General features: G+C 38.8%; 1 protein-coding gene and 1 non-coding gene across 3 annotated transcripts; both read right to left on the bottom strand.

The window, feature by feature from the left end:
• Positions 1–1,082: 1,082 nt before the first annotated feature.
• Positions 1,083–27,024, bottom strand: ZNF565 (zinc finger protein 565). Of its 2 annotated transcripts, XM_032488092.1 has the most exons (6): positions 26,723–27,024; positions 24,406–24,603; positions 16,374–16,446; positions 12,498–12,624; positions 11,760–11,855; positions 1,083–5,707 (listed from the first exon to the last, which is right to left on the bottom strand). In XM_032488092.1, the coding sequence occupies exons 3-6, from the start codon at positions 16,380–16,382 to the stop codon at positions 4,437–4,439; spliced, it is 1,503 nt and encodes a 500-aa protein (XP_032343983.1). In that variant the 5' UTR covers positions 16,383–16,446; positions 24,406–24,603; positions 26,723–27,024; the 3' UTR covers positions 1,083–4,436. The 2 variants fall into 2 exon arrangements, with proteins under 2 accessions (XP_032343983.1, XP_014414488.1); XM_014559002.2 differs by lacking the exon at positions 24,406–24,603.
• On the bottom strand, positions 5,981–6,055 carry TRNAN-AUU. The gene has a single exon. It is a non-coding gene; the product is annotated as a tRNA-Asn (tRNA).
• Positions 27,025–27,111: the final 87 nt, after the last annotated feature.

The following is a 27,111-nucleotide window of genomic DNA, read 5'->3' as shown; positions in this document are numbered from 1 at the left end:
AGCTCCATTAAAAAAAAAAAAAAAAAAAAGAACAGAGGAGCAACTGGAAGAGGATGCCACATACTAAGCACGGAACAATTCGAGCATCAGTGAAAGTACAGCTTAAACGGACTTAAACATACTGCACATGCTTCACACACACAGTCCCCCAAGCTCACTGGTTACCATGCCAGAATGCTCGGGAACCAAGTCATTATTTTGCAAACCAATAAAGAGAAAGAAAGAAGCATTTATCCTGCTTTTCCTTATTGTAACATGGGTAACCAAAGAGTAGTTGAAAGAAGTTTTTCTTCATAAAAATATTTGTTAATAAAGGAAGAGATAATATATCATTTTGCAACCCCTAATAAACAGATTTATCAATTGAACATCAATGGCTGCTAACACCATAACAAAGGCATCTGAATAGTATGTCTCTCAGTGTTAACAACAACAAAAAAGTTGATCGTGCCTGTAGATAATGACCAACTTATAAGATATACCAAGGGAAGAGGAGCAGGTTAAACTACCCGAGGGGATGCAGCCAGCAAAAACAAAGCTCTGAGAAACTCTACAAGGCAAACAAACTAGTCTCTTCAAAAAATTGCCAGTGGGGGAAAAAAAAAGGATGAAAGAGAATGCATAGATTGAGACTTAAGAAACATTAACAAGCAACTGCAATTTGTGGACATTCGGATCCTGAAAACTTTTTAAAAATTGACATTTAATAAACAATTAGTAATTGGAACACTGGCTGTCAGATATGTAATGGCATTAAGGCAGTATTGTCAATTTTTTAAAGGTGGAATGTCTTTTCTAAAGTTGTGATATATTTTACAGGTATATACAAATTTTTATAGATGAAATGATGTATCTGGGGTTTACTTCAAAAATAACATGGAGGTTGGAGAGTGGCTGGAAATACAGATAAAACAAGCCTGGCCATGAGCTGATAAATTATTGAAGCCGGTCACACAGGCCCTGGGGTACACTGTATGATTCTGTGAGAATAGAAAGTTTTTTAAAAGTGTACATATTTTGATCTAACATTTTCACATTTAGAAATTCATCTTAAAGATACAGCACACATATACAAAATAATGTATGGGCAAGGATATTTATTATAGGATTGTTTGAAAGAGCAAAAATAATAAAAAACTAAATTGATAAGGTTAAATAAATTATGAAACACACATATGGAATACTATGCATCTGTTAAAAAGAATAAGGCAGTTTATATGTATTGATATGGTCCAGTCTTTAATGTGTACGGATAAGCAAAAATAGCAATGTATAGGAATTTGCTACCACTTACGTAAAACATTTTTATAGAGTGTTACGTCTACATCTGTACTTAAGCAGAGAAATCAGGAAGTATATATAAGAACTTGATAGCAGTAATTGCTAAATAAAGGGTAACAGGGTGGGAAGGGGCAGAGATGGTGTGGAGGTTCACTTATGCCTGTAAACAAAATTTAACTTGAAAGTTTTTACCTTGTACCTAGTGGTTTAACTATTCAGAGTGGTAATTTTTAATTTCATAGCTTTAAGCCCCTCCAGCGGTAGATTCTAATCGTTAAACCATTAAAAGAAAAAAAAAGCACATCCAGAACATTGCTTTCACCCTTTGGAGGCTGTGGCATGTGCAGAAAATGCAGGTGCTTTTACTGAACACTCAGGATGACTGAGCGGCATATGGGTGCAGTATGTCCTCTGCCCCAGATGCTGACTGCCTGCCACAAGGGCTGAGGGGATCTGTTTTTTTTTGTTTTTTTTTTTTTAAGATTTCTCAGATTCATTCACAAGCCCTGATCTGGATATCCCTGGAGCTGGACCAAGGCTCTTTTCCCCATCATTGTCTCGTCCTGGAGTTACAGTATCAAAATTCTGAAAAGATATTTAATCCAAAATAGATGACATTCCACGCTGGGAAACAAGCTGCCAGAAAACAAGCTGCTAGACTACAAGCAGCTAGAAAAGAAGCCACTCCTAAATTTCCATGATCTTAAAATATTATATTCACACTTGCTTGCTTAAAATGCACATGCTTGCTTTGTTTTTATGTTTTGCGCAGTAGATGATCTATAGCACGGATTATGCTAAAGAAAATTTGTGGTGAGCGATCCTGAGACTGACCATAAGGGCACGAAGGAGGGCAGATATTTCCTTAGGGTGAAACAATGGACGGTCTTGGAAGCCAGATCATCCATTAACAGAACTCTGTTCAGGCATGAAAGCATGTGGTTGAACCTAGGGGAAGTACTTGCTATCTTGAGATGTCCTGGAGGCAATAACAGGATAGACTCAGAAATTTTGCATACCCCCAGGAGGGTGACTGTTCCTGGAAGGGATGGGCCTGAAATTAATCAGTTAACCAGCAAGCAGAATTTAGTGCTTATCGCATGGAATATCTAAACCCCACCTCTTTGATCACATTTTTTTCTGAGCTCTATACTCCTAGTAAATATGATGTCCACCAGGCTTTCGGCACTCTGGATCCATGAGATCTTGAGTCGCCTGGTCCCATCTTTGCTCTTTACTTTGTCTCTTAAGTCTTGTGTCGCCCGTCCTCAGACAGGGTCCCGAGCTGCGCTGGACGCAATTCCAGACTGTTCATCTAAAATTAATCTTAATAGATTGGATTAAAGTAGCAGAAATTTCATTTATATTTATCTTCACAAGTGATAATCACCTATGATTTGATTTTCAGGAGCTATCCATGTTGAGTTTTTAATAATAATTTTATTTAGCCTTGAAGATGAACTGGTAAGCTCCTCTCAGGGATTATCTATTCCCTAAAGTTTTTGTAGGTTAAATTGTTTTCTTTAAAGGGACAGAGCTTTGATGACTTTTCATGTCCTTCTATAACCATTGATTTTCCAGAAATCCCACATCTTCTTGAATCAACTTTGATATTTTTGTAAAAATCCATTTTTTCTCTAGATTCCTAAATATATTAGAATAAAGTCATGCATAGTAGCTATTAAAATAAAAATCCACCCCTTCCTCATTCATAATCCTAAATACCTTTTTTATATCAGAGTTGTCAATTGTCTATTATATTGTTAAGTAAACAACCTTTAGATTAAGTTTGCTGGGTTTTTAAATTAATTTTTAATTTTTATTATTATTAAAATTTTTTTTCTGGGGGAGGTAATTAGGTTTCCTTATTTATTTATTTTTATTATTTTTTTGATGGAGGTACTGGGGATTGAACCCAGGACCTCGTGCATGCTAAGCATGCACTCTACCACTGGGCTATTACCGTCCCCCACTTTCCTTTTCTATTTTAATAATCATTCTTACTGTTGACTTGGGTTTATGTGGTAATTTCTTTTTTTGTTTGTTTTTTTTTGGGGGGTAATTAGGCTAATTAATTAACTAACTTTTAAATGGACCTCATGCATGCTAAGCATGTGCTCTACCATTGAGCTATATACCCCCCCCCCTAACTTTTAGAGTTGACTACTCATTCATTTAATGTGTTTAGCACGTTACTGGCAATGAGTAGGTTCTGGAGATCTGTATTTGTAGAACAAAGGCCCTACCTTCAGTCCTTGGGTTCTGACAAGAGTTTAGCTTTGGCTACACTGAACTGGTTTTGAAATGCAGAATTCACTCCCTGTTCATTTCTAGTTTGTAATTTTAGTTTTGATTCTCTTGAGATGTAGTTATATTTGGAGGTGTTTTTAGATTTCTAAATGGGCAGATTTCTTTTTGCTACTCTTTTGTTAATTTCTAATCTTCAAAATTTATAACATTAAAAAAATTTTTTTAATGTTTTAAAAATGAAGACCTTCTCATGATAATGACACTTTATTACTGTTCTTCAGAATGAATCATCCTAACAAGGCTTTTTGATATTTGATACATTCATAAGGCTCTCCTCACACGCCTTAAGTTTATTACTACTTAAATATTACTATTAAGTAATACTGTTATTGACAATAACTAATATTTATTGAGCATAGGCTTTATATAAAATATCTGACAGTCCTCGTGAAAACTCTATTAGGTAGGTATAATTATTACTGCTTAAAAATAAGTAAACTGAGGAACAGAGACATTGCGTAATTTGCCCAATGCTATACAGTCAGTAGTTGGTGGAAATGAGATAATGTTAAGTAAGGTGTATGGCGAAAGGCACATTCACAAAATATTTTAAGAGGGTCATTTTCTATTGGGAGTTCTCAGAAGTTTAACACACTTTAAGTGGTAACAGGAGGCTTTTCTATATTCATATTACTTTTTTTTCCATATAAACTCTCTGATGCTTAGTAAACAGTGAGTGTGAGGCAAAAAAAAATTCCCACATTTATTGAATTTTCTTCTGCGTTCATCAGGGTTATCTGATGTTCCATAATGGAAAGTGACAAATGAAGGTTCTCTGCCAATAATCACATTACATTAAGCATTATCTAATACTGAGTCAGGCGTGGATTCCATATGAAGGCTTTCTAACCAGTATGAATTCTGTAGTGTTCAATGAGCTGTGAGCCAAGGATAAAGGCCTGCCCACAATCTCTACATTCATAAGGTTTGATACCAGGATGAATTCTCTGATGTTCTGTAAGTTGTGAACTACGAATAAAGGCCATTCCACATTCCCTACACTGATAGGGTTTCTCACAGGTATGGATTCGCTGATGGTGAGTCAGCTGTGAAACACGAATAAAGGCTTTCCCACATTCCTTACATTCGTAGGGCTTGTCTCCTGTATGAATTCTCTGATGTTGAATAAGGTATGAACTACGACTAAAGGCCTTCCCACAGTCCTTACACTCGTAGGGTCTGTCACCAGTGTGAACTCTCTGATGTCGTGTAAGCTGTGCGTGCTGTCGGAAGGCCTTCCCACATTCCTTACATTCGTAAGGTTTCTCCCCAGAATGAATTCTTTGATGTCGAGTAACTTCTGAGCTATGAATAAAGCCCTTTCCACATTCCTTACATTCATAGGGTTTCTCCCCAGTATGAATCCTCTGATGGACAGTAAGCTGTGAATGCTGTCTAAAGGCCTTCCCACATTCCTGACACTGATAGGGTCTAGCCCCTGTGTGAATTCTCCGATGAACAGTAAGTTGTGAACCACGAATAAAAGCCTTGCCGCAGTCTTTGCATACATAGGGTTTCTCACCTGTATGAGTTCTACAGTGCAGAATAAGTTGTGAGTGCTGTCTGAAGGCCTTTCCGCATTCTTTACACTCGTAGGGTTTGACTCCCGTATGAAGTCTCTGATGCAGAATGAGTTCTGAAGTGCGACCAAAGGCCTTCCCACAGTCCTTACAGTCATAAGGTTTCTCACCTGTATGAATTCGCTGATGTTGAACAAGGTGGGAGGTACGACTAAAGGCCTTCCCGCAGTCTTTGCATTCAAAGGGCTTTTCACCAGTGTGAGTTTTCTGATGTTGAATAAGGTGTGAGCCACGGCTGAAGGCTTTCCCGCATTCATGACATTCTATCAGCTTCTCGCCAGTCTTGTTGCTGTGCCGTAGGGGGAGGGACATATGATGCTCAAAAGTGGGCATGTTCTCATAGGCAATTTTCACTTGCTTGAAACAGCACTCATGATTTACTTGTTGTCTTTCAAACTGGCCTCTGTATGCCCAGTCATCTCCGAAACTGGAGCCCTCAAAATCACAGCATTTAAGGTTTTCCATTAGCTCCCAATTGAATGACTCTACTTCAAAGATACCTTTTTGTAGAAATTTCTCACACCTGGACTCCAAATCTGGGGGGGAAAAAAAGTACATGCAACTTGTTCTCTTTTAAGAGAAATAAAGAAATTCTACAGCAGATTAGAGAGACAAAGTGAAAATTATAACCACAATAGATGAATTGCTTGTGTAAGTCTCAAATATTGCCATTCAACTTCTAAAAGCACACAAAAGCACAAATATGATGGCTCATATGGTGCCAGAAAGGAGAAAGAAAACAAGTTAAGCCAGTGGTTCTTTTTTCTTTTGGTTGGGGGAGGTAATTAGGTTTATTTATTTATTCTTAGAGGAGGTACTGGGGATTGAACCCAGGACCTCGTGCATGCTAATAAGCATGCGCTCTACCACTGAGCTACACCCTCCCCAAACCAGTGGTTCTCAATTAGGAGAGATCAGAATCATCCAGGAAGCCTTTTAACAAAACAAATGTCCAAGAACCACCCCACACTGAGTCAGAACGTACAAGAAGAGGGTCAAGGAACGTGTGTACAGACATTTCTACATACATATTTTAAAAGTAATACATGCATTTTAATTGAGGTAAGATTCACATAAGATTTCCCATTTGACCATTTTAAAGTATACAGCTCAGTGGTCTGCCGTACATTCCCAGTGTCCCGCAGGCATCGCCACTGTCTAGTTCCAGAACACTCTCATCACTCCAGATGGAAACCTGGCCGCCCATTAAGCAGCCACTCCCCACTCCCTCCCGCCCCTGGCAATCACCAGTGGCAGAGAACCACTAATTCTGTCTCTGAATTTGCCTGTTCAGGGCATTTCATATAAATAAGGCATCTATATTTTTAACATTTTGATGCTGCTGCCAATCAAAATGAAAATCTCTTTTTCACAGCCTCCCCATCGCACTTTGAATAAATCCTAATTCAATGCCACAGTTCACCGGTTCTTGGAAAAGAGGGTCCCCTGCTTGTCTCTGTTGTCACTCTGTCGCTCTAGCTCAACCAAGGACAGTGCATTTTCATTGGGAGCACTTTCCCCTTTCCTCCCCATGTAACGAACCACAGGCCTCCTCTGAGCATCTAGAATCAGTCTAGGTGTTTTCCATCTCAGGCCGCTCATCAGCCTCTTCTGTCTATCAGGAATCCTGCCCGGGGCTCTTTGTACAGCTACTTTTCTCTTCAGGTCTCCGGTTAAAACTCACACTTTCACAACAGCTCTCAGACTGACAACCCTAAGCGTACACCTGGATTCTCTCTCCCACATCATATGGGTCCTATTGTCATAACACTTCTCTCAGTTGCACTTAAGAGTTCCATTTACTTACTTATCTGTTGATTATTTGGTTTCTTATCTCCCTGATGGCAGAAGTAATGCCTTTCTCACTAGCCATGGTCACCAAACCCTAGCACACAGTAGGCTTTTAATAATGGATTGTTAGATGAATAAATATTGGATTCTAAAGACAGACCAACGCAACACAATAAAAAGGCCAGAAATAAGACTAAAGTTTATATGGAAACTGAATGTATTATAAGGGTGGTATCTCAAAGGAGAAAAGGACAGTTTTTTTCCCCTCCCTTTCCTTTACTGAAGTATAGTCAGTTACAACGTGTCAATTTCTGGTGTACAGCACAGTGTCCCATTCCCTCACACACACACACACACACACACACACACACACACACACATATACGTATGTTCATTTTCATATTCTTTTTCATTCAAGGCCACTATAAGATGCTGAATATAGTTCCTTGTGCTATACAGAAGAAATTTGTTTATTAATTTATTTTTATAGATAATGGTTATCATTTGCAAGTCTCAAACTCCCAGATTCATTCCTTCCCACCCCCTTTCCCCCAGTAACCATAAGACTGTTTACTATGTCTGCGAGTCTGTTTCTGTTCTGTTTTTTTAGTTTTTTGGAGGGGGCGTAATTTATTTATTTTAGAGGAGGTACAGGGGATCGAACCCAGGACCTTGTGCATGCTAAGCATGCACCTCTACCACTTGAGCTACACCTTCCTCCCTCTATTTTTACTTTTAGATTCCACATATGAGTGATATCATATGGTATTTTTCTCTCTCTTTCTGGCTTACTTCACTTAGAATGAAGTGAAAGTCCATCCATGTTGCTGCAAATGGCATTTTATTCTTTTTTATCACTGAGTAGTATTGAGAAAAGGATAGTTTTTATAATAAATAATTTGGGACAACTAGATAGTCATTTGGAAAAAAATAAAATTGGATCCATATGTTATGCTACCATATACCAGAATAAACTCTGAATAGAGTTTTAATGTTAAAAGAAAATAGAAACCAGACAAATACTATAAGGAAACATGTAGATTACTAGGTTATTTTTAATAATAATCATCTAATTACTAGATTATAAACTAGGTTTAGGGAAGCCTTCTAACAATGAAACAATGACTCAAAATCCAAAAGCACCAAAAGAAAAGGCTGATCAATCCCACTGTGTAAAGGTGAAAAACAAAACAAAAAACGTGCAATGTCAACAAAAAACACCAAAGGCCAAGTGAAAAGACAAATGACAGAGAAAGTATTTGAAACTTATATCACAGATAATGGGATGATCTTCACAGTATATAAAAGGCTCTTAAAAACTGAGAAATGTCCTCAAAAAGTTAAACATACAATTACCAGCTGATCCAGCAATTTCATTCCTAGTACATACCCAGAAGAAGTGAAAACGGGGACTCAGATACTTATACAGCAATGCTTAGAGCAGCCAAAAGGTAGAAAGAACCCAAGTATCTATCAACAGAGGAATGAATAAGCAAAATGTGGTACATACATACAATGGGATGTTACTCAGCCTTTAGAAGTAATGAAATTCTGATAAACGCTACGACATGGATGAAACTTGAAGATACTATGCTAAGTGAAAGAAGTCAGATACACAAGTGCATGACTACATTTACACGAGGTACCTAGAATTGTTAAGTTCATAGAGACATAAAGAAAAGAGGTTACCAGGGACAGGAGGGTGGGGGAAATGGAGAGTTACTGTTTAATGGGTACAGAGTTACTGTTTGGGAGGATGAATAGGTTCTGGAAATGGACAGTGATGATGGCTGCACAACACTGAATGTAATTAATGCCAGTGAATTGTATACTTAAAAATAGTCAAAAACAGGTAAATTTTGTGTAATGTTTATCACAAGTTTTAAAAATCTAATTTTAAAAGTCCCCTACTCTCCCACCAAGAACTACAAGGACTTAGAAAACACACCAACCAAATATTCTGTGAACGATCCTAATACTTGTTTTGGAATAAACAGTAATGGGCCTACTAGCAACAAAATAAAGAAGTTCAGTGGAGTCATACTATATACAGTAAAGTCTTCAGGTCTGTCTTTGCTCAGAAAAAGACATTCAAAAATACTATTTTCACACTATTAATCCAATAAAAGAAACCAGGAGTCCTTTGAGGAATAGCTGATTTCAGGGATGAGGCATGAAGAATACAACACGAGCCCAGAAAATGTTAAGTACCAGAAAATAAGGAAGTAGTCAAAAAAGGATGAGGGCATGCCAAAAGAACCCAGGAGCCAACCTGTAGGTGTTCCCAATGGCCAAAGCTTGAACAATATGAACAACAAAATAAGCAATGATAAATTTGGACTGTAATTCATAGAATACAAGAATAAATAAGTAGCCCATACTGATAGAAACAAATCACTGAGTAAATGGTCAGCCCTTTCTTACAGAAAAATTCCAGTTAATAAATGTAGAAGCAATAAGGGACATAGAAAATCAACACTAGGCAGCACTACTGCATTAACTGTTACAGATAAGATCCACCAGTGGATGCTAAAACCAGTGGGCAAAATGAGGAGAAATGGTAAATCTATACAGTCTCAAAGTATCTCCCTCCAAGATACAATTACAATTGGAAAAGGGAGAAACATGAGAGACACCTTAACCAAGGTGATCAAGGTTAACACTACCAGTAATAAGCCATATCAACCCGAGGTAAACCCTGATGTGATGCCCAGAGAAGGATACAACATCACTCCTGTGGTATTCCTGCCAAAGATGCAGAATCTCCATCTAATTGTGAGAAACTATCAGGCAAGTAAGAGACAGTCTCCAAAAAAGTACTCATCAAAAGGTTCAAGGTCATGAAAGGAACCATCACAGATGGGAGGATGCTAAGGAGACACAACAACTAAATCCAGTGTGGAATCCTGGACTGGATCCTGGGATAGAAGAAAGACACTGGGGAAAACCCAATAATATTCTAATGAGATCTGTAGATTAGTTATTAACAGTGTGCCAGTGTTAATTTCCTGTTTTTGATAACTGTACGATGGTTATGTAAAATGTTAACCTTTGAAAGCTGAGTGAAGAGTACATGGGAATTCTCTGTAATAATTTTGTAAATTTTCTATAAACCTAAAGTTGTTTCAAAATAAAAATATTTCTTAAAAAACTTTACTAAAAAGAAAAAAATTCTATTTCAGTCTTGGGAAGAGAAATACAGGTTTAAGCATGTTTCTTAAAGTCAAAGACTATTATAAAGCAATAGGAAGTACAACTTCAAAATTGCTTGAGGGTAGAAAAGGTAAGAAGAATTAGGAACAGAAAATGTAAAATAAAATGGCAGGATCAAAACACATTAATTATCACAATAAATGAGAATGGATTAAATTCTATCTAAGTCAAGGAATCTCAGCTTGATTAAGAAAGGCAACTAATTCTGATTACAATGGACACACTTAAAATGGCAATCACTTTTTTAAAAGGATAAGCAAAGATACATCGTAGTTTTTTAAACTAACACAAACAGGGCATTTGATATTAATATCAGAAAAAAATAGAATTCAAGGTTAAAAGTACCTAAGTGTGAAAATGAAGGATGGACTGTACTGGTAAGAACACAATTTGAAACAAGGATCTATTTTTCACCTTTATAAAAATGTAAAATGTAGCAAAATACATAACACAAGAAACAGCTCTCAGATTTGATAGCACAAGTACAGAGAAAGTTAAAAGGATAAGCAGACTCTAAATCATATCATCAACAGGGTTATAAAGAGGTGAGCACCCCCATCCAAAGAACACTAGTTTTAAATATATGTGGAACATTTTCCAGAACTGGAACAACTTGACTTGTTGACAACACTGGAAGAGAAAAGGCAGTGGAATGAGTTCTTCTTTGGGCTACACTGAACTCCATACTCAGTAAAAATATCCTGCCTATCCAAGAAAGAAGGCAGGATAAAGACATTTTCATGTGATCGAAAACAGAGAATTCCGTCAACAGCAGACCCACACAAAAGGAACACTTAAGGGTGTTCTTCAGATAGAGAAAAAAGTGATCCCAGATGAAAATAAATGACAACAATACAGAGAAGTCAGGAGGGGGTAACTGATAACTATGTATTCAAAGGCTCTAATTTGGTCCAGCAAGTGCCAATTACTGACACTTGCTAACATTTATTTGGTGGTCAATATTGCCTGCATTGTACTGGGCATTTTCACATATTAAGTCATGAAAAGGCACAATAACTGTACATGGAAGGTGCTATTTTTATCCCATTTGCAGAGGAGAAAACTGAAGCACAGAGAATTTAAGAAATTTACCTAAACTTACAGATCTAGTAAGTGGCAGAGCCTGGTTGTGAACTCAGAAAATCTGATTCCAGAGTCTTCCCTCAGCCACCACACATCCTCACCTCTCAAAAGTTAAGAGAGTAAATGAATTAGGTAAAGTGAGAAGCTGTTTTAAGAAAATAAGTATTTTTTAAAGGAATTAAGACACTTGTAGAAAAAAAGGATCCAAAGCCCAGGTAAAACGGCTGCGACTGGGCAAGAAGGGGGCACGTCTCTGTTTGAAAGGGGAGGAAAATATGAGAGAAGAACAGAGAGGAATTAATGGGGATGAGGGCAAGGTTCCCTTGGAAGCTGATGTTTGCAAGGTCTTTGCTTTTCATGTCTTCATGTCTTAGGCTTTTATTCCTCAGTTTTTGGAAGGGCTTTGAAGAGAGTTTCCTGACAACAACTAAGGTTACTGCTATGAGTTGACTGACTCGCTGGCTGTTATTCCCAATGACCTCCTGCCATTGCCTCACTCACCCGGGCACCATGGTCCTGTCATGTCGTTTGCAATCAACCAGGGTTCCTTTCCTTGCTCCAGTAAGGAGATGACATCGGGCTTAGAGATGGAAAGTCCTGTTTATAGGAAAAGAAATGGGGCATTAATGTGCTGTTCCAAAATTCAAACCCAGTCCTTTGGTCACCAAGGAAGAGAGACAACTACATGAAGGAAGCTGTGAAGGTTGCCCAAAGGATGGGAAATGGCGGTGCCAATGGAACTACCCATTTCCGCTTCCACAAAGCACAAAACAGTTCCCTTGGAAACAGAGAGCAGAAACCTAGCCAGAAACTTAAAGTCTCCCTAGAAATTCACCATGAAGCAACCAGAAATTTTATTTTTCATTTGCCCTCTCCATCCCCCTAAGCCATTCCTCGCTATTCCTGGCCCTGCTCCGTGCCCGGCTCTGTGCTTCAGACAGCTTACCTGTAAGGACTGTATTACCCTGGCCCTGTCATTTCTCACTGGGTTTGGTAGATGGAAAGCATCAGTAGGAGGTCAGCGGGCAGGAAGAGACAGAGTTCAGGACATCTCTTAACCTCTCACCCCTCCTCTGGCCCAGGCACCCTGGTTTCTAGGGCTGCTGCCAGCTGGCCCTTCGTGACTCCAGCTCTCACCCCCTTCCGGTGGTAGTGCTTCCTCCTTTTACCCTTTCCATCTAAAGGTAGCCCCTGGAGGCTTTGTTTCCTGGCTGCTCCTGTATTATACAATGTCCTTACCTAGTGAGACCAAGTTACCGAAGTTCTCCAAAGTCACATCCCTGTACAAGTCCCTCTGGGCGGGTTCTAGGCACTTCCATTCTTCCTGAGAAAACTCTACGGCCACATCCCTGAAGGTCACCAATCCCTGAAAGAGCCCGTGAATTACTAGTAAACGAAATGACTTTTATTTTTTAAATTCGTTACAAAAAGTTTTCAAAATACACAAAGTACAGAGCATAGTCTCACAACCCCCATGAATCCAACACTGTGCTTCAACAGTTTAACAAGACTTAGCAGATCTGCAAATGTTAACCACCATATATAAAAACAGATAAAAAACAAATTTATTCTGTAGAGCACAGGGAATTATATTCAATATCTTATAATAACCTTTAATGAAAAAGAATATGAAAATGAATATATGTATATACATATGCATGACTGGGATATTATGCTGTACACCAGAAACTGACACATTGTAACTGACTATACTTAAATTAAAAATAAAGAAAAGACTTTGCAAATCTTGTTTCATTTCTTCCTTTCTGTTTTTTGCTCCTGGTGTATTTTGAGGAAAATCCCACATATCAAACATTGTACTATTTCACCCACAAATACTTTAGTATCTAACAGATTACTTTTTAAAAAAGCCATAATAACCAGAATATTATTATCATACTTAATATAATTAACAATAATTTCCAGATCAAGTTTCAAATTTCAGAAAATCCCAATTTTCTCAAAAGAAATTTTTTTTTCCAGTTGGTTTGTTCAGATCAGGATTCAAACAAAGTCCACACAACTTAGCTGATAGATTTCCTAAAGTCTCTCAAATCTCTAACAGCCCCCACAGACCCTTTAACACACACGCACACAGTTGAACCCAGAGAGATAAGCAAATATGTTAGGAAATGCTTTGGGAAATGGGACACATACCAACTGCGATGTGAACCCGTGACCCTCACTTAAAGCTGGCATCCTAGAAGAGCTAATCCCTCAGTGAAATGGTGGGTTCCAACAAAAACCTGGCTGGAAAAGAGGGACAAGGAACCTGCTGCACTCCAGTTACAAAAAAAAGGATTATTACTGATGATAGTACTATCACTACCAATAATCTTGCCTCTGCCAGTCTATAACGAAAGGCCTACTCTCAAGTAAGTCTGGAATTCAAAGTAACATCATTCATGCAGTTGGGGGAAACCCCAGGAGAAAAGTTAAAGTGTGCTGAATTTGAGAACACTCCTAGGTGCAAAACCTCTCGGAAGAACGGCATCGTCTCTACCAGCTCCCTAAGGACTACTACATGTTAAATCAACTAAGATAATTTAATGGGGAAAGATTAGTCTTTTTAACAAATAGTGCTGGGACAAGTGGCTACCCACATGCAAAGAAGGTGGACCCCACCTCAAGCCATATATAAAAATTAACTCAAAATAGATCATAGATCTAAATGTAAAAGCTACAACCATAAAACTCTTAGAAGGAAACATAGGAGTATACTTCATGACCTTGCTCAGGCAATGGTTTCTTAGGTGTGGCACCAACACAAAAAAGAACTAAAAGATAAATTAAACTTCATCAAAATTAAAAACTTTTGTGCTACAAATAACTCCATCAAGAAAGTGAAAATCCAACCCACAATTGGGAGAAAATATTTGCAAATTGTATACTTGATAAGGGACTTGAATCCAGAGATATATAAAGAACTTTTATGACGCAGTAATAAGAAGACAACCCAATTATAAACTAGGCAAAAAATCTGAAGAGACATTTCTCCAAAGTAGATATACAAATGGCCAATAAACATATGAAAAGATGCTCAGCATCACTAATCAAATCACTAATGCAAATCAAAACCACCATAAGATGCCACTTCATACCCATTAGGATGGCTATTATCAAAAAACCAAAATAATACATAGTGATGAAGATGAGGAGAAACTAGAAGGAATCCTCTTACACTGCTGGTAGGAATGTAAAATGGGGCAGCCACTCTGGAAAAGTTTTGACAGTTCTTCAAAATGTTAAACACAGAGTTATCATGTTACCCAGAAATTCCACTCCCAGGCACAGAGAAGTGAAAACATATGTCCACTTAAAAACACTGTTATACGCCAATGTTCATAGCAGCGTTATTCATGACAGCCAAAAACAGAACAACTCAAATGTCCATAGACTGATAAATTGATGAACAAAATGTGGTCTATACGTATTCACGGTATATTGATTGGTATAAAAATGAACCAAGTATGATGCATGCTAACACATGGATGAAACTTGAAAACATTATGCTAAGTAAAAAAAAAAATCACACACAAAAGATCAAATAGTATATGATTCCCTTTACATGAAAAGTCCAGAATCAGCAAATCCCTAAAGTCAGGAAGTAAATTAGTGGTTGCCAGCGGATGAGGGGGATTTGGGAGTGACAGTTAACACAAACAGGATTTTTTTTTGGGTGGTGATGTAAATGTTCTAAAATGGATTGTGCTGATGGTTGCACAACTCTGCAAATACACTAAAAACCACTGAACTATACACCTATATGGGTGAATTTCATTGTATGTGAATTATATATACACAATAAATAAAGCTTTTAAAATTACTGAGGACCTCAAAGAACTTTTGTGAATGCTGGTTATATCTATCAATATATACCATATTAGAAATTAAAAGTGATAAATTTAAAGAATATTAATTTATTTGACAACCAATAATAAACCTGTTATATAGTAACATAAATAATATACATTTTATGAAAAATAACATCAAAATAAAGAAGAATTTAGTAGCATTGTTTTACATTTTTGCAAATCTCTTTAATGACAGGCTGAATGAAAGAGTTAGATTTTCACAACTTTGGTGTTCAATCTGTTGGGATAACACATGTCATGTAGCTTTTGGGAAACTCCACTATACACTGTTTAGAGTTGAGTGAAAAAGGCAGATAACATGTTAATACTATTATAAAAGTAATTTTGACCCCCGGACTTCCTGAAAGGATCTCAAAGTCTTCCTATACCACACTTTAAGACCTGCTGATCGAGTGCTATACAATTTAACGTGAATGATTTGAAAACACATTGTGTTGAGTGAAAAAAATCTGGTAAAAAATATAGAGTGTAATAACTGTAAATCGAATTTAAAAACAGAAAACTCAACAGTATACTGTTTAGTATGCATTCATATATGGTAAAAGTACTGTAAGACTCAAAGTACCAATAGACAAAATTAAAAGCAGTCATTAACACTGGCAAGAATGGTAATGCAATATGGGAAGGGCTGTGGGAAGGTGTAAAGGTGGCTTAGATGGTATGTTAATCTGGGTGATGAATATATCAATACTCATTTTATTATTCTTTATACCATATATACGTCATAGATTTTTTTTGTTTATATTCTTTGATAGTGTGAAATGTTTTACGATTTTTAAAGAGGGGGTGACATTTAAAAATAGAAGAAAAAAGGAAACTACCTGGGTTAATGGAAAAGATCAAAGTTATCTTATCTGCAGCTCTGTTCAACCATGGTTCTTATAAAGGTGGCTCTTACATTTCTCTCAAGAGAACATATTTCTGGTGGGGAGGGTATAGCTCAGTGGTAGAGTGTGTGATTAGCATGCACAGGGTCCTGGGTTTAATCCCCAGTACCTCTATTAAAAAAGAACATTTTTCTGCTTCATCCGTGCTCTGGAAAGAGCACTGAGCACATATGTGGAAACCGTTGGAGAAGAGAGGGCCACCAAGGGCGGTGGGGCACCATCCCTCATTCCCTGGAATAGAGGCACTGGGAGCAGGTTACTGAATGGGGCTCAGCAAGACAGGGAAGTTTCAGGATAAAGAACACAAATGTTGATAAGACGTTATTTCAAGGATAGAGGAAATTTCAACTTACCTGGGTCATGGCTTTTAGAACTACCTAACCCGCTTGGATTTCTTGAGCTTCTTCTCTTGAACAAGGCAGAGTCCTGAAAAAGCAGAGTTGGGGGAGAAGGGACAGATCTCTCATAAACCAGCTTGCCACAGCACGCCTAAACAGATGAGCTTAAAACAACTGTACCTCCAGTGTCCCTGCTCTGCTCCCTCTCCCCTCCCCTTGTCCCAACACATGACACCAATACTAAGACTTCAGAGTTAACAAAACCCAGCCCCTCTCCAAACCCTAGGGAACTGAAAGATGGCTCCAAGGCAGGGATGTGCTCCAGCACTGACACAGAATCCAAGCACCTCAGCAGGAGGGATTCTGGCCTGGACAGCCCCCCATTTGTTGATGCTAATCTATACCCTAGATGGGGCCTGGACATCTCCTACCTGTTCCAAGTAGGCCTTCCTTTGCAGCTGCAACAGGAAGGATCACAACTCAGATTCACTCAGACTTTACACCTTAAGGACAAGGACAGTGCCTACAGGCTAGGAGAACAGCATATGTGTGCAGGCCAAACCTGGCCGAAAAGACATCCTTAAGTAAAGTCTTCCAGCTTCTCTGGGCTCAACTGGCAAAACCTCTTGGGCACCTCTACTTGCCTCTTCAAAGTCCAAAAAGGGGCCAGGCTGTCCACACCAGAGGCTCCATCAAAGCCCCTAGCTGTACTCACCAGACAGGAGCAAGAAAACCACAGTAATAAAGGCATCTTACAAGAATACCTGCACATCCAGAGTATTGACCCAAGGGGAAACTTGATTTCTGGAAGCCTCATGGCCCTAAACTCTTTACTTTCCTTCTAAGCCCCCCACTGCTGCTTCCCTGCAGAACAGCACTTCCTCACTGGCTGGCAGCTGCTGAGGCTGGAGTTGTGTGGAGTTCGGCCTACCTCAAGGTAATGAGAACTCAGGGGTTTTAAGGAGGGCAGTAAAGCTGGTTCTAGTTAGAGGTGCAAGCAGCTACCCATGGTGGGGGGTCTGAAGGAAGACTAGTTTAATCACTGGTGGGGTGGTGTCAAGGAAAATTTCCTCTACATTATAGAATACGATTTGAGATCTAAAAATCAGAGAATTTAAACAGAAAAGGGAGAGAAAAGCATTCTGAGCACAGTGAAGAGCAGTGGCAAAAACAGAGGACCAAAAGTATACGGTGGATTTGGAGAGCACAGAGTAAGTGGGAATGACTTGTAGAGTTTAGGGAAAGGTCTAAACCGTGCTGTCCAACAGAACTTCCCGTGATAGTGAAACTCTCTTTATCCGGTACTGTCAATTACATAGCCATGAGCCACATGTGGCTACTAAGCATTTGCAGTGTGGCCAGTATGACCGAGGAACTGAATTTTTAATTTAACTTTAATTAATTTAAGTTTAATTAACTCTAAAATCTAGAGAAAGAAAATGCTGATGACACTAAGGGCTGGAAAACGAAGATGTATGAATGAAATTAGCAACTATGAGGGAAAGGACCAGGTCTCATCATCTCTGTAACTGGCACCTGCCACAGTAACTGAAGGATAAAGGTGAGCAACGAATACTGACTGAATACATTTGAATTTGGTTTTCACCCATTAATGAATGGAAGGCCACTGAAGAATTTAAAGAAGGAAGTGACAGGGCCCATATGGCCAGATTATTTTATTGGGGAGGAGGGGAACTGGAGTCAGGGAGATCAGCTGAATGGTGCTTGTACTTTCCCAAGTCAACAAAGGGCCTCAGCCAGGACAGTGACAGTGGAAATGAGGAGGAAGAGGATGAATTCAAGGTGCAGAGAAGTAAAATCAACAGGCTCTGGCATCTAACTGGATATGGACACAGAGAAAGAAAGAGGAGTCAGGAATTCTTTCACATTTACTGAGTTCCCACCTCAACTGGCATGGTTCTACATGTAAGGAAGTTAACAAATCCAGTCCCTGTCCCAGTGGCTCTCATGTTCTAATGGAAAGAGACAATAACAAATATTGATATAGTAACGCTGATATTCCTATTTATATGTCAAGTGGCCAAATTCTCATGGAGAAAAAAAGATCAAGGGGATGGGGAGCGTTGGGGGAGTGGAGGGCAGCCTGAGAAGGCTTTTCATTGGGAAGGTGATGTGTAAGCACAGACAGAATGGAGGGTGTGAGCTACACAGGTGTCTATGGGAAGCGCAGTCCTAGCCAAGGGAACAATAACTACAAAGTCCTCGGTCCTCAAGGCAAGAACAGGCTTTCTTTGACGACAAAGTGGAAGGAGACTAGAGAGGCTGGAATGCGGTTTGCAGGAAAAAGAGGGTCAACAAGGGAGATGGAAGTTGGGTCACAGGGGGCTTGTCGGCCATTGTGAGAACTTTGGTAAAAACTCTTGAGTAAGACAGGAAGCCACTGAAACATTTTAAGCCAAGGAATGGCATAATCTGATTTACCTTTAAAGGGATCACTCAAGGGAAATGGACTAGGAGGACAAGGGGGAAGCAGGGAGACCAGTGAGGTTACTGCAGGAATCCTGGCAAGGGGTGAGGAGGGCTCGCATTAGGGTGGGATGGTGGCAGGGGAGGTAACACGAGCCAAAATCAGATTCTAGATATTCTCTGAAGGTAGGGTTGACAGGATTTGCTGATTTTAGGTATAAAAGAAAAAAGAGAGAACAAGAGGATGCTAAGGGTTCTGCCTTGAGCGACTAGAAATATGAAGCTGCCGTTTTTTAACACAATGGACTGTGAGAGCAGCAGGTTTGATGGACCAATTATGAGTTCTGTTTCACCTTAATACTTGAGATGATTATTATACATCCAAGTGGAAGTGCCAAGTGTCCATTAGACATTTGATCCTGGAGTTCAGGGGAAAGTCCAAATGTAGGAATGTAAAAGTGGAAGTTACTGATGTACAGCTGATATTGAAAGCTCTGATACTAGATAAGACTGCCCACAGAGGGAGTGAAGGTAAGGAAGAGGAGACGTCCAAGACTTGAGCCTGGGGGGGCTCCAATGAGAAAAGGATACCAAGAAGGAAGGTGAGGACAACAGTCAGGTGCTACTGAAAGGTCGAGTGGTATGCGGAATGAGAACTGTCTGCTGGATCTGGCATTAGAGATCCTTAGAAGTCTTGACGAAAGCTGATTCTCTAGAGCAGAGGACACAAAAGCTTGGCTGGAGTGGGTTCAATAGATTATGGAAGAAAAGGAAGTGGAGACAGAACAGCCAGTCCTTTCAAAGAGTTTTGCTGAAAAGAAGAGAGAAATGGAGCTAGAAGTGGATATGGAATCCAGGTAGGGTTATTCTGAATGTGGGAGAAATTACAGTGTGTTTTATAGTGATGGAGAAAAATGAGTAAGGCAGGGACACAGGAGACAACTGCACAGGAGCAGAGATCTTGAGTAGGAGGGGGCGGATGGGATCCAGCACCCAACTGAATTGACGCTGAATTGGGAGCTGAATTACAGAACTTCAGATAGTTAGTTCATCCCTAGGGAAGGCCTAGTACCGAGGTACAGGAATGAGCCCCAGGATTCTAGTGTGTGGTGCCATTCATATACACTTACGTGTAGTTTTATTCTTATAGCCACCCTGTCAGTTAAATAAAGTTGACTTTATTCCCCACATTATACAGAAGAGGAGCTAAAATACTTGAGAGGTTAGGAGATTCACCCAAGGCCACACTGGGTGGGACAAGAACCCAAGTGTTCTATTTTACTGCCCAGAGAAGTTTCCATCAGAGTAAATTGCCTCCCTGTGGTTACTGCCATCAATGGGGGAAGGAACAATAAATCCCTAAATAGAAAGGGGCCAATTAAGAGAGTCAGGGGTTAACGGGAGAAAGAAAATGGAACCTTTTGTAAGCGCTTTGCCACAGGACACAATTCTGACAAGTAGTAATTTCTTCTAAGAATTATTAGACAAGAAGGAACCAGATGTGTTAGAAATCGGGGAGGGGGGGGAGCCTAAAAGAACATCTCAGAATTCAGAGGGAAAAAGACACAGAAGAAATGAAATCCGAAAATAAAGGTCAGTGATATGGAAGAGAGATTCAGAAGCCCTAAAACATGTATAAAAGTGGAGAATAAAACAGAACAGCTGCAGGAAAACAAGGAAGAAAAGTGAATAAAAGAAGATTTTCCGGAGGAAATTAAATACTTGAATCTTTAAATTCAAAAGAATCCATGAGTGCTTATAAAAATTCACAAAGGGCCACCCCTAAAGGTATCCTGGTAACGATCCTGAAATTCTTCGTTACTCTGAAATGTCCATGGATTATTCAGAACTCATCATACAACACCAGGCAGTGTTCCCTTTGGAGGCTTTCTGTGTTCTTTCTGGAATGCTCCTCTAGACAGCTACAGAGCTCACTTTCTCCCTTCATGAAGATTTCCTCTGAAATGTCACCTCTATGACCGAACTATTAAAATATTACTCTTTGCCATCCACTCTAGCCTTCTCTGCTTTATTTTTCCTTATAGCACTCAGTGCTACTAAACATTACATTATATATTTGCTTGTCAATTATTTGACTCTTCCCACTAAACTTCAAAGCAGAAATCTTGCTGGTTTTGTTCATTATTAATCCCTCAGGACATAAAATACTGCATGGGAGGCACTCAAACTCTGCAATGAATGTGCAAGATCACAACGAAAACTTTAAGAATTTATCAAAGTAGCAATTTCTCACCCTATTTTTTGTGGTCGTAAGTCAAAAAGTTCTAATTTGATAAACAGTTAATATAAAAATTAAATTGCTGTAGAAGTATTTCAAACAAATATAATATATTTATATTTTGTGGGCACATAACATACAAGGCAGAAAATCAAAAAGAAAAAAAAAAAATCTATTTGAGAAGATTTAAGAAATTCTACCCCCAAATACTAAAATCAAAATGAAAGGCAAATGATAAAATGGGAAAAAAAATGTCTTTAACTCACAGATAAACGACAAAAATACTTATTGGATAGTGCTTTTCAAATTAAATTTTCAGGAAAAAAGCAGTGATTTTAGATAAATGAGCAAAGGATATGCATGGGTCATTCACTAGATGATAAAGTGGCTTATCAACCAATCAAGAGTTTCTAAACTTCAGTGCGGAGGGTGTAGCTCAAGTGGTAGAGCGCATGCTTAGTATGCACAAGGTCCTGAGTTCAATCCCTGGCACCTCTTCTAAAAATAAATAAACCTAATTACCTCCCCCTGCCCCACAAACAATATTAAAAAAAAAAAAAAGAAATATTGATTTTAAAACAAGTTTTTAAACTTCACTAGTAATGAAGGGAATGCATGTTAAAGCAATAAGGAAAAAACATTTTACAGTTACCAGTTTGGCAAAGATTTAAAAGATATGATGACACTTCATAATAGCATGATGTGAGGAAACAGACATAGCATATAGTAGACTAGAGCTGGACACGTACTTGCAACCAGGCAACTTAGCAGAAATTAAGCCTTGTATATCCTCTGATGAAGTAATTCTGTATCTGAGACTCTATCTAAAAGGTGAGTATGGAGAATGCGATGGAGATAGTTGACGATGGAAACAACATGGAGAGAATTTAAATATTCTACAGAAGGTCAGTGATACGTGATAAATAAACGATAACATATTCACACCATGGAAACACTTGCCATCAAAAGAATGATACCTATCTTTGTCAATGTTAAGATGTTAAACAAGCAACTCTGGGTGAATAAGGTAGGTAATAAAATGGTATGTGTAGTGTAAACTTATTTTTATGGGAAAAATATCTATATGCATGTGTATATGCACAGAAAGTGGACTGAAAGGATTTTCAATTAAATTTTTAGATTTGTCTCTAGGTGTACAATTATGGGGGAATCTTTATTTTTCTATATTTTCAAGTTTTACCTTAAGCATATGTTTTACAATCATAAATAATACAAGTAACCCCATCCTCCTGGGTGCGGATAGATTATAAAAGGAAGTATGAATGGAGTGATATGAGGAACAGTGAGGTGCCTTTGGGAACTTGTATGCTGAAGGAGCTTTATTTTCTCCATGGTTCTAGAGCCTTTGAGGAGTGTGTTCTCAAATAATAACTTAAAGTTCCTAACTTCCCACCGAGGAGGTGAGTTTTCATACAAAAGGCTTCCTGTGTCCTTGGTCTCCTCACTCACTTGTGCACGCGCCTCTTGTCAACCTCTCTCCACCATTCAAGATGTCTTCTTGCTCCAAAAATAGTTGTAATTCACACCTAATTTACAGAAGCAGAAGCAACTTCCTACACATTGAAGAAGAAAGAGGTCTTAGCCAGTGTGGTAGACACTGCTGATTTAATTACTAACGTTTCGCCATTGTGCTGTCTGTCTTTCCTTTTGGACATTTTCCAGCCCCCTGCAGTTAGGCAGAACCGTAAACTGGTTCTGACCAATGGGAACATGAGCTGCGGTGATGGGTGTCACTTCAGCCTCAGGCACTGGAAAGACTGCACAATTCTCTAATCTTTGTTAGAGGAGGCTGTGCCTGTCAGATGGTACAGCTCAGGACGATGGAGCCTCCTTTGGGCTGGGACCCTGCCTATGCTGATGCACACTGGACACACAGCATGAGCGAGAAATAAAAAGTTATTTTGTAAACCTCTGAGACTCAGGAGTGTTTTTCTACCACAACATAAGATACTACTTCACACTCAATAGGATGGTTATTATTTTAAAAAGCAGAAAATAACAAGTGTTGGCAAGGATGCAGAGAACTCTTGTGCACTGCCAGCTGGGAATGTAAAATAGGGCAGTTGTGGAAAACGGTATGGTGATTCCTCAAAAAAGTAAACATACCATGTGATCCAGCAATTCAACTTCTGGATACATACCCAAAAGTGAAAACAGGGACTTGAACAGATATTTGTAAACCCATGTTCATAGCAGCATTATTCACAATAGACAAAAGATGTTAGTAACCCAAGTGTTCATTGATACCAGTAAATAGAATGTAGTAATACATGTACAATGGAAAATTATTCAGACTTAAAAAGGAAATTCTGACACATGCTACAATATGGATGAATCTTGAAGCTATAATGCTAAGTGAAATAAGTTAGTCACAAAAGGACAAATACCATATGATTCCAATTAAGTGAAGTACCTAGAAAGTCTAATTCAGAGATAAAAAAGCATAATGGTGGTTTCTAGGGGCTGGAGGAAGGGGAGGAAAAGGGAGTTACTGTTTAATGGGTATAGTTTCAGGGTTTTAAAAATTCTTTTAAAAAATACTTATTTTTATTTATCTTTAATTAAAAAAAATTTTTGTTGGGGGGAAGTTAATTAGGTTTGTTTATTTATGTCTAATGGAGGTAGTGGGGATTGAACCCAGGACCTTGTACACGCTAGGGATGAGCTCTACCACTGAGCTATGTCCTCCTCCACTGAGTTTTAGATTCTGAAGATGAAAAAAGTTCTGGAGATGAATGATGGTAATGGCTGCACAACAATGTCAATGGACTTGATGCTACTGAACAGCATAGATAAAATGGTAAATTTTGTTATGTATATTTAATCATAAAAACCTCCAACAAACTGAGATTGGTTACCTACAATGGGTGATTGAGAACACTGTGGAAAGAATGAGGAAATGGGATTGGGAGAGAAGGAATGATGGAGGAGTTACTGAGTACTGATCTAATTCTGACTTTCAGAAATATGTTAATGTCTCACATACTCAAAAAATAATTAAAATCAACCAGGATGTTGAACCTATGTATATTATAAATGAGTAACATTATCATACAGAAAGATGTAAGAAAAACTGTATTTTTCATTTTTTTTGGGGGGGGACTGTATTTTTACTATGAACTGTAAAACTAAAGGCAAAAAGAACTGTATGTGTATTTGGGTTAGCAATTCTTAAACTACTTTCTACTCAAGACTGAGCAAATAAAAATATTGTAGTTAATGAGAGCCAAGTTTTTCACTGTCAGAGAGAGGAGTTACAGAAAAGGAGATGGAGAAGGCTAGAAGAACCCAGTTCAAATGATTGAACTGGAATTGGAGATATCGTATAAAATCACAGATTATCTATACAGGTATACATACATAGATACAGATGTGTCGATACAGATGCATATATTTCACGTCTGGTCAAGTCAACTGGCAATTACATCCCAGTAGCAATGAGCACATCTAATCTTGGTTTCCAAATACAATTTTCTAATAAAAGGAGTCAATGATCCCTGGGCAATTTGCTGATTCCAGGACTGGGGCTGAAAAGGTATAGTATCAAACTGGAACCTCCTGTGATTCAAGAAAATAAGGAAGTACTAAGAAAAAAAAAGTAAATAAAGGGGACACACTGAAAGGACACAGGAGTCAACCCGAAGGGATTCCCAATGGCCAAATTTGGGACAATTTGAGCAATAAAATAGTTGGCAGTAATGGATTATAATCTATAGTATGTAAAAAAATTCAGACTATATTTACGTAATTTAGTAAATAAATAAATGGGGAGAAGGTAAATCTACTTCTGAGAGGATTCTAATTACTAAGTGTAGACGGAATAACAGACACCAAAACAAAATCACCATTTGGCAAATACCTGGTAATAAATTTTCAGGCAAGAATTATCAATGGATAATTGTGGAAGTAGGATGACAAACAATATATCTATAAAGACTTAAAATATTTCTCCATAAGACACATTAATTATAATAGAGTGATTTTGCAGTGGAGAAACCTGGCAAATTAAAGTTAACACCACTAACAATGACACAAATTGATCTAATGGGTCTCCCAATTAGATGCACTAACACATCACTTTTGGGGTATTCGGCCCTCAACTGCATAATCTGAATTTAATTATGAGTAAGTATCAGACAATCTCAAATTGGGGAACATTCTACATTGCAGAATTTACAAAATAAATGACCAGTTCTCTTCAAGAGTGTCAAGCTCATGAAAGACAAAGATTAACTGTGCCAGATCAAAGATTAAGGAGAGTTACCAACTAACTGCAACACATGATCCTGGACTGTATCCTTGTCTAGAAAAAGGACACTAAAGGACACTGATGAAATTGGAATAAGGTTTGTAGATTAGTTATAAATATTGTATCAGTCTTAATCTCTTGGTTTTGATCATGTACTGTAATTATGTAAGATGGTAACATATGAAGAAGTTGGGTTAAGAGTATTTGGGAATTCTACTTTCGCAACAGTTTTAAGTCTAAAGCTAATTCAAGATGAAAACTTTGAAAAATTTTGGATAAACATTAGCTGTGCTGGGAGCATGGAGGGTATAAGCCTTTCAATTCACCTCCAGGGCACCCAGTAATTTACTCCTATGGCAAATACTGGAGAGGGGGTGGGGTGGTGTCTTTGTTAGGCAAGAAGTTTCAGAAGAAGGAAAGAAAAGCACGTTAAGAAATAACAAACCCAAAATGAAGTCATTTGCCCCTACAACAGCGAACTGAAACTTAATTCCAGTTTCAGTCTCTCTCAAGAATGTGATTTTTAAACTAACAATGTGAAATTTCTTGATTAGCATTAGTGAGGTAATCTGCATGATAAGCCCCCTGCCATTCCCTTCCCCTAAAAGAAGATATCCAGGCCTAAAACAATCCTTTCTTTTGCTAATAATTTCCTTGCCCCACTCTCCTAATTCCTACAAAAACCTCCCATTTTGTACAACTCTTTGGAGTGAATACCTCTCTACTTGCTGGACAGGATGTCGCCTGATTCATGAATTGTTGAATAAAGCCAATTAATCTTCAAATTTATTTGGCTGAAGTTTTTGCTTTTTAAAAACATACATCACGAAAAACAATACTGATTTCAGGGAAAGAAGAAAACGTGATGCACGGGGAACTTGAATTTTGGATGTTCGACAGCAATTCTTTCCTTCTCCTCCCAACATGTTTCTTGGAGAAGAGTCAAAAAAAAAAAAAAAAAAAAAAAAGCAATCATGCGGGACCAAGGCATTTTCAAAGGATTATCGCCCAATCCTCCCACACCAGGGAGGAAAGGTAGAGGAAACGACATTATGCCCAAGCCAGGTGTTACAGGAAAAGGGTGAGGTTATCACTGTCCAAGGCCACAATATGCCAGAGCACTTAAGTCACAGGCACCTCACACCCACACTTGGGGCTGCGCAAATGGTCAGTGTCACATAAACATAACCACATATCCACTTTTAAGACACATAAGGATACAATCACACAATCATAGACACCTCCACACCCTTATACACAGTCACAGTCTCACACCTACTAAGGCACACACACACACAATCTGCTCACCACCATGACACAACAAAGACACATTCAGAATCGCGCATTCTCAGCCCGCTCCCGCCAACGCGCACAAACCCAAGGCTCTGGACACGCCCCGTCCCCGCCCCGGACTCCCAGACCCCTCACCTTCTGCCTCCCCTTGGTCGCGTCCGGGTCTCTGCGGAATTAACGATCTCGCCACGACGTCAAGTGAGACGTAAAGCTGGGCCGCCGTGAACTCTGGGAAATGTAGTCCTGGGCCAGACTAGCCACCGACAAGATGGCGTTCTCTTACTTCAGGGTCTGGTCTTGGCCCGTTTGACACTGCCCCCGAGAAATTTCAAAGAGGGGAGTATCCGCTTCAAACCTCCTACCAGGCTTGGGTTGATCTTCCTCCAAGGCAGGACTCCTCACCCCAATAGCCTCATAATCACAGGAAGAGGCCGCCAAATTCGCGTGGGAGACAGGGTGTCGACCGGCAAAGCCTTAAGGGAAATGTAGTCCAAGGCCGGAAAAAGGCGTGGCTGTTGATAGAA

Source organism: Camelus ferus, chromosome 9 (genome assembly GCF_009834535.1).
Source record: "Camelus ferus isolate YT-003-E chromosome 9, BCGSAC_Cfer_1.0, whole genome shotgun sequence".
Taxonomy (NCBI): domain Eukaryota; kingdom Metazoa; phylum Chordata; class Mammalia; order Artiodactyla; family Camelidae; genus Camelus; species Camelus ferus.
This window is presented reverse-complemented; position numbering and strand designations above follow the sequence as displayed.

What these genes read in the sequence shown, in the direction of transcription:
- ZNF565 (XM_032488092.1), bottom strand. An exon ending in CGGTAACTTGGTCTCACTAG is followed by an intron (nt 11,856 to 12,497) that starts GTAAGGACATTG and finishes TCCTATAAACAG; the next exon opens with GACTTTCCATCTCTAAGCCC. An exon ending in GACAGGACCATGGTGCCCGG is followed by an intron (nt 5,708 to 11,759) that starts GTGAGTGAGGCA and finishes TTTCCCCCCCAG; the next exon opens with ATTTGGAGTCCAGGTGTGAG.